This window comes from Podarcis gaigeae (genome assembly GCF_964106915.1).
Source record: "Podarcis gaigeae genome assembly, chromosome: 5".
Taxonomy (NCBI): domain Eukaryota; kingdom Metazoa; phylum Chordata; class Lepidosauria; order Squamata; family Lacertidae; genus Podarcis; species Podarcis gaigeae.
In genome coordinates, this window is record NC_139681.1 from 81,728,938 (window position 1) to 81,737,412 (window position 8,475).

The following is an 8,475-nucleotide window of genomic DNA, read 5'->3' on the forward strand; positions in this document are numbered from 1 at the left end:
TACATGGTTTTCCTTTTATAGCTCTCATGTTTATTTTTCTTATTTATATCTTACTTTTCTTCCATCATAGAACCCAAAGCAGGGATCACCCATCTAGACACTGACCAGACCCAGACCTGCTTAGCTTCAGCCAAGGAGATGGGTGATGCTTTTAGATCATACCCTTATCCACTATGGCAAAATGAAGTAACCTAGCTATTGCCAAATCACATTCACTCATGAAAGTAAATCTGATACAGAAGATACAGATTTAGTCTCTCTATCTGAATACTACCTAATGTTAGCAGTGCTTTTCTTCTAGAAAAAAAAAGTACTGTTCCTATGTATACTTGAGTACTTGCAGAAAAGAAACACTAACTGTTAGGCAGTTGACATTTTTACTAATTGTATACAGACCAGTGAAACCTGCAACAAAATAAATAACAGTAGCCCACCTGGCCTGAAAAAAAGGATAGCATGATCAGGTAATGGATGTGAACAGAAGGGAAGAAAAAAAAATCAATATTTGTTGTTTTCTAAGCCTCCTGGACCTTCTTCTGCTGTGCTACATAAAAACACCAGAAGGATCAGTTCTAGTGCTGGCTGTCAGACCTGAGCCATTTGAGGGGCCAAAACAAGAAAGGAAAACCACTCTTTTCCTTTCCTTCCTTAAACATCCCTGTACATTAAGTGGGGGTGATTTCTAAAACGTTAGGAGACATAGCCTCTCAAACCTAATCACACACCCCCTTATTTTCTTCAGCTGGCATCTACATCTATATTCACTAGGAAAGCCAAACTCAGCCAGGTCCCTGAGCAGACTGAGTATACATGCATCCCATAATTCTCAAAGTTAGAGAATTGTGGAGTGCGTTCTGCTGGTGCTACTTAGCTCAGGGAACTTGCCTACACTGTTCCTTGTCTACCATCACTGTGGTACTTTAAAGAACGGGGTGAAACAGCTAAGGAAGCTGTATCACCCCATCCCAATATTTTTAGGAAAACTTTCAATTGATCTAAATAGAAGATTGACAATTGCTTTAAAGAAGCATATTTTCATACCAATACTATGGCTTTCAAAAATCAGCGTAGATCTGTTCCAAATTTTAAAAAGTACTTTAAAAGCAGTGACAAAAATAAGCAATGGATAGAAAGATTATAGAGAAGGAAAACATCTAAAAATACAACCCTGTCCAACACCTAACCAACAGTACTATTGCTCAATATTTAAAGTAAGTATTTCAGGCACGTCTATTCATGTTCTATTGTCCAAAACTGACATTGACAGCCAGAGGTTTCACACCAAGGATTTCCTATAGGAAGGCGTTTCTAACACACACCCATCGGCATACATAGAGGCAACAAAATATCTGATTAAACTCAGACAGGGTCAATAGTTCAAGCATGAATGAAAATGTGGCTTATAAAATCTGAGAATATGTTGAGAGCCACTGAACAAGCAAAATTAATAGGGACACCAGAAAATCACTAAAGCACCCCCTGTAGCATTGGTTCTTAAGGTTTGTTGTACTCATTATACCTACTTGGAAACTACAACTAATTCAGAATGCGACAGCTAGGCTGGTGACTGGGAGTGGAGAACACATAACACTGGTACTGAAAAACCAACATTGGCTCCAAGTACGTTTCCAAGCACTATTTGAAGTGTTGGTGCTGAACTTTAAGGGAACGCCAGGATATTCCAAGGCCGCCACAGGTGAAAATTGCGTAAATGGGACACCACAGCACAAGGCTAGGGGGCCACAGAGGGAAGTGAAGAAAAGAAATCAGTAAAAATAAATAAATAAATATTCCTGATTGGTTGGCTATCCACTTGGCCAATCGTAAGCGGATAGGGGTGGCAGCCCACGAGGGCCTAACACTTCTTTTTGCCATGTATGTTTTCTTAGAGCAGTCCTGGTTTGTTTCCTGTGGGAAAGGGCGATCGTTGAGGTTCTCGTTTTGATCAGTAGAGCCCATGATCCAGAACCCCCAGGTGAGATAAGTGCAGGGTGGGATGGCAATGGATAGGCCAGTGTGAGTCAGAGCTGCTGGTTGCTACCACCAGTGCTAGACCCAGTGGCAGCCTGGGCCTGGCTCTGCACAGCATAGGGTGCAATCCACCCCAGCACCTAGCTGAACAGGGTTGTCTGGTGCTGCTGATTTGCATCTAGTAAATAACTAAGTGTCTACACAAAAGAAAGCCACACTGAGTTCAGTGAGGTAAGGGTTTGTGGGGCTATAGTGTTTTATCTGGGCAGCCAAGGCTCCTCTGGACAACAATATCTTTTTCACCAGGTCAGTGAGGACCACTTGCTTTTTAAAGTTCTCCCATTTTCACATAACTCCCTGTACGCCTTTTGGATCTGTAGGTTTCCCCCCGTGTCAAATAAGTGTTGTTTACTTTTTATAATACATAGAACATGGATCTCCCACGGGAGGTTCTGGACTCTCCTTCCTTGCAGGTTTCTAAGCAGAGGTTGGATGGCCATCTGTCATGGCTGCTTTAGCCGAGTTTCCTACATTGCAGGGGGATGCACTAGAAAGATGACCCTTGAGGTCCCTTCCAGCTCCATGATTCTATGTTTTTCAGCTTCAACAATATTTCATTATCATTTTATGTAATTGTATTTTGTATAAATTATAAAAATCATAAATAAAACACATTCTATTTACAAACAAAACATTTAAATAACTACTTTTCTACCAGTAGGATGGGGAGGCATGGGTGTAGCCAAGATTTCTGTTAGGGGGACAGAACCTCAGATTTGTATTGATTTTTACTTATTTGGGAGGCTATGCTCTTGGGGGTCCACAGGTCAGGAAACATTCCTTTAGGTGACGGTATTTTTAGATGTAGCAATAAGAACAGTGCATGATCTGAGATTATGTCTCAGGATCTCTTGCAATGACGGCATGTAATCAGAAATGTGGGTCAGCATCCTCTGAAATATAGTAGAGGATCCTGTGATGCATCTCACTCAATATGCACTCGAACTATGTAGCAAAGTATTTCAGGAAGGTCCTAAATCTTCCCACACTCCAATTACAAACTAGAAGATTTCAGAGGTGTAACATTCAGAATGTAATGTCCCCGAGCTTCAGCATCAATACAGAATTGCAACATTATAAAAGTAGGATTTGCTGATGACAGCAGGGCAGAACAACTTCTGAAGGAACCATTGAACATAATGACTCTTGAAAAAATTCAAATCACACTACAAAATGCATCTATGACAAGCATTAGGAGAGCACTATAGCAAAGGTTTGCTATAGGTCAATGTCAGAGAAACACCGATTTGTAGAGTTGTACCCCAAGGGTCATCTAGCCCAACCCCCTGCAATGCAGGAATCTCAGCTAAAGCATCAGTGACATGGCCATCCAACCTCTGCTTAAAAACCTCCATGGGAGAAGCGTTCACAAGCCCCTGAGGGAGTTCCACTGTCCATACCACTGTCAAACAGCTCTTACTGTCAGTGTTCTTCCTAATGTTTAGTCAGAAATTCCTTTCTTGGAACTTGAAGCCATTGGTGCAGGTCCTACCCTCCAGAGCAAGAGAAAACAAGGTTGCTCCATCCTCCATGTGACAGCCTTTAGTTATCTTAAGATGGCTATCATATCTCCTCTCAGTCTCTTCTTTTCCAGGCCAAATATAACCAATTCCTTCAAACCATTCCTCATAAAGCATGGTTTCCAGACCCTTGGTCATCTTGGTTGCCCTCCTCTGCACATCACCTTCCAGTTTGTCAATATCCTTAAGTTGTGATGCCCAGAACGGGACACAGTACTCCAGGTGTGGTCTGATCAAGACAGATTAAAGCAGTACTTTCCTTGATAAGGATATTATACTCTGTTGATGCAGTCTAGAATAGCATTAGCTAAGCATGTGATCTAGTAAGACCAGTCTTTTTCACATGTACTACCGGTAAGCCAGATGTCCCCATCTTATATTTATGCAGCTGGTTCTTCCTGCTTAAGTGTAGAACCTTACATTCATCCCAACTGAAATTCATTTTGTTAGTTTGGGCCCAGTTCTCCAATCTGTTATGGTCATCTTGAATCCACATTCTGTCTTCTGCCACATTAGCTACCCATTCCAGTTTGGTACCATCAGGTAACTTAATTGGACCTGCCTCCATTAACCCCAAACCCCACTACTCCAATAGTTAAAAAAAAAGACAGCAAGCTGGTTGTTCAACTCCACAACACATCTAATTGTTTAAAACACAAAGCTAGTTTAAAAACCTGTGTTTGGACTTTACAAAATAGGTTTATTCATAGTCTACTAACCGTTAAGTAGTGTGGAACTGTGTTATTGATTGTTCCTCTGATATATGTTATCTTGTATAACCTAATGGGCTTATTACTGTGACATAACTCTATGTGTGCTCAATTACCCCAAGAAATCCAGAGAATGTAGATCTGAGCATCCTAGGCTTTTTCAAGGAAGATATGCAGTTTTTTGAAGGGGGACTCTAAATGCACATCAAATATCCTGCACCCACAGCAAATAATTGGATCAGAGTGCATGAATACTTTGGCAATCAGAGCCTCAGAGACACTAATTTCAAAATGACAGAAGGTATCTCGTACACTGGCATAAATCATGTTTCCCCCTGTCCTTTTCATTACTTTATCTCACAATGATCAAATGTTATCTGTAAAAATACTACTTCAAAATTTATCTCTGAAAAAAATGGGTGTTTTACAAACTCCTGAAAATTAAATCATATGTTGGATTTTCCAATTGCACCTTGGAAACTAGGATTGCAATTCTCAACAAATTTATTGGCGATCAAGCCCAGCACAATACAATGAGAATTAATTCTAAGTAATAAACACACGTGGGATTGAACTGTAAAGCTTATTAGAATTAAAAGTGATCCAGTGTAAAATGCAGTGTTATAAAGGCTTATGTTAAATATGCCGATTCCGAAACAGCAGAACAGTAAGTAAATCCAGATCATGGTCACAAAGACAGATGGATTTTGGATGACTAAGGAATTTGATTCAATACTGGGGATCCCTTTGTCCTGGGAGTACAGGACTCAGGCAGAAGGTCTGTTTTCAGGAGAGCAGGGAAGTGGAACCTAGGGCTACCATGAAATATTCAGTTCCACACCCCATAGAGTGCTGTACAATCCTACTCTACAGAAAAGCAAAGTGGGAAAGCCCTCTTTTTAAAAAGCTGTATAGTTACCATGTCAACAGCTGACAGATTAATTCCAGTATTTTTCATGTTTTGAATGAAAGCTTTAAATAAGCATATCACAAAACAGATGCAAAATGTTCAGCAGTTGCTGCCTAGAATACATGACGTTTATGAAGAATTCAAAAGTTATGCTAGCTGCTGGCAAGTATGCAGGTAAATTAGTGAAGGGCAAAAATTCAGGATATTTTCCCAACTGATTATTCAGAAATACACAATATTTCTATGAAAAAATGAAAAGCAGAGGGCAGCAGTATACAAGTCATGGATTCTTCTTGGAAATACATTTTCAGAGAGATCAAGGCTCTTGAAAAAAATGCATCAACCTCACACAATTAACCACTTTCACTTAAGGAAAAATTGTGATTTTTAGGCCTCTCTAAATGAAACATGAAGTGCCATCTTATATACATTTACTCAGAAGTCCCACTGAATTCAATGGGATTTACTCGAGACAAGTGTATATATATATAGGATGGTAGTTTTAAGAATAATAGCTATACTGTGACTATCTTCTCAATTTAAAGATGAGATTGAGGCTAAAGAACTGCTTACCTGCCAGCAATTCGGGGGGCAAGAGAGATATAAACTGGGACATATTGCTTTCATGCACTTAACAAATACATGTTAAGTGCCATGGGTGGCCAATCTGTGACACAGACAATGCAACTGGCGGGTATCTGCTCACCAGAACTGTGTGACTGCATGTTCCATAGCTCAGCATCTAGGGGCACAAACTATCTCATGGCACACCAGGGGGTGGGGTTACATATGTATTCATTTGGCTCTAGATTGGCACATGCTCAGAAGAAGAAGAGTTTGGATTTGATATCCCGCTTTATCACTACCCTAAGGAGTCTCAAAGTGGCTAACAATCTCCTTTCCCTTCCATCCCCACAACAAACACTCTGTGAGGTGAGTGGGGCTGAGAGACTATACCACGCTGGCTCTCAGACATGCCTTGTGGAATCAGCTAGCCAATCAGCCTGACCACCATTGTTATACAAGGTTGTGTATAACTTGGGACAGAATCCTGAGCTGCTCCAACCTGTATTGATATTCTACACTACTGAAAAGGGGGGTAATTATGTTTACATGCTTTTGCTCTCCACAGCCGACTATATCCAAAGCCAGATCTTTGACGAGACACTTGAAGTCATACTCTTATTTTATTTTTAAACACAGGGAAGACAGACTGTCAACTTGGTGAAAAATACTTGGAAATATTTCCCATTTAACTGCTTTATGTTTAAACTAGCATTTAAATAAAATGCATGTGAACATGTTTCTGCTGAACACAGGTGAATGGTTCTGGGAGCAGTCGCGAACGTTGAAGAAATGCTGATTAAAATTTGGTTTTAATATGGTCAACTTGGGGCTGGGTTTTACATATTTTAAAACCCTGCATGCGTATTCTGCCTGTTTGCACTGTGACAGTGTGGCTAAGGAGGCTAATTACATCGAGTACTGCCAGGTAACACGGTAGTTTGTGTGTGTGTGTGTGTGTGTGAGTGTGTATACATGCATGCGCGCGCACACACACACACACACACACATATAAATATATAAAACTACCGTGTTACCTGGCAGTACTCGATGTAATTAGCCTCAACCACACTGCGTATATAAATATATAAAACATGTAGCGCCCTAAAAGCTATTTTTGCCGTGGTGTGTAGCTCACAAAGTCTGGTTCCTACGGAGAAAACGCGTGTCACGGGAAGCGGAGAGAGAAAACAGAAGAGAAAACATGTCATCTGACAGGCAGTTTCCATGTCAGGCAGCTGAGTGGGTGGGTAGAGAGGGGCGCCTCCATCCGCTCCAGCAGGGCTGCTGCCCCCCTCCCATTTCCCGCTCTGCTAACCCTGGCCCCAGCCACTGCCCCTTCCCACCCGCCTGCCGGGAAAGTCCGAGGCCCAGGACGGAAAAGGAGAGGCAGAAAAAGCCTGCCCCGCTCTCTCCTCCAACGCCCCCCCCGCTCGCGAAGCATCCTCGCCACGGCGAGCAGAAGCGGCCAGGCCTGGGCCCTCCCAAAGCCCGCGGGTACGGAGTGGCGACGCGTCCCCTCGTGAGGAAAAGCCAGCCAACCCCACCCACCCGCCGGCCGGCCTGCCCTGTCTCGGACGGAGCGGCCGAGTCCGGCTCAGGCCTCGCCTCGAGATAGGTAGGCCCCGCCACGGGAGATTAGCAGAGACGCCACAACCAACCGCCTCTGCGGCGGAGGCCTTGTCCGAACTGATCCCCGACCTCGCTTGCCGGCCCACCCGGCCCCTCCCTTCGCGCGAAGCGGGCTGCTAGGCCCGGGCTAAGGAGGGAGAAGAGCTACCTCCAGGTCTCGGCCTTTGTTCTTAAAGTTCTTCAGCCGTTGGTTGTCCAGCTTCTCGTTGTCGGCCATGGCGGGAGGTAGGGAGCGCGGCCTCTCCTCTTGCCTCTCCTCCCTCCTCTTTCTCCGTCGACACCCAGGCCGGACCCAGCCGGGCCCCTTCTTCCCGGCGCCGCTTCCGCCCCTTCGCCTCGCTCGCTCGCCTTCCCTTCTGCGCCGCGGCGGGTCTCCCTGGCTGGCCTTGCTTGGTGGCGGGCTGGCGGGCCAAACCGGGCGGCCTCCTCCTCCTCCTCTCGCCTGCTCAAGTCGCTCCCCGCTGGCTTAGGCCTTCCCAGGGCGGCGGAATGTGCCGGTAGCGAAGGGAAGAGAGAGAGAGAAAGATAGGGGGGAGGGAGGGGAGGGGACGGGCATGGGGCAGGGGAGGAGGCAACAGCCTCGCTCTCAGACGGACGGCAACGGCCACGCCCACCTCTCCCTCCCTCGCGCGCGCGCGCTCGCTCGCTCTCCACCCCTCCTCCCGGCACCATCCCCCTCCGACAAGCGCTGGCCTGATTGGCTGGCCCTCCTTGATGGGCAAAGGGGAGGCTCGCCGGCACGCTGGAAAGAGTGGAGGTGGGTGGGAGGAAAATACGCTTTCGAGGGGGAGGGGGGAGGAGGAGAGGAGAAGAAGGCGGGGCCGTGAGAGGAGCGAACGGCGCGAGCTCGTGTTTCGCAGCGCATTTCCTTCCCCAACCGCCAGGGGGGGAAGCGGCTCTTTCCCCGCCCCCTCACGCGCGCACACGCCCAGGCGCGAGGCCCTGGCAGCCATTTTGGGGGCTGTGAGGCGGCTTCGCGAGCGCCGTCCCCCCGGAGTAGGGCACACCTGGGTTGTCTTCGGCAGATTTCTCCCTTCCTTCGTTTCTTTCCTCCCCCACCCACCGTCGTATCGGAGAAGAGCCAGAGAAGCTCGCGGAAAGCCCTGGT

At 45.5% G+C, this 8,475-nt stretch overlaps 1 protein-coding gene across 2 annotated transcripts in view; it reads right to left on the reverse strand.

The window, feature by feature from the left end:
* Nucleotides 1-8,241, reverse strand: part of KPNA4 (karyopherin subunit alpha 4) — a 29,935-nt gene extending 21,694 nt beyond the window's left edge. For both annotated transcript variants that reach the window (XR_014564374.1, XM_083739623.1), the window contains exon 1: nt 7,516-8,241. Coding sequence is in view for 1 of the 2 variants with exons in the window: in XM_083739623.1 (XP_083595749.1) it covers nt 7,516-7,584 (69 nt within the window). In the remaining variant the exon portion in view is untranslated. The remainder of the gene's footprint in view (nt 1-7,515) is intronic.
* Nucleotides 8,242-8,475: the final 234 nt, after the last annotated feature.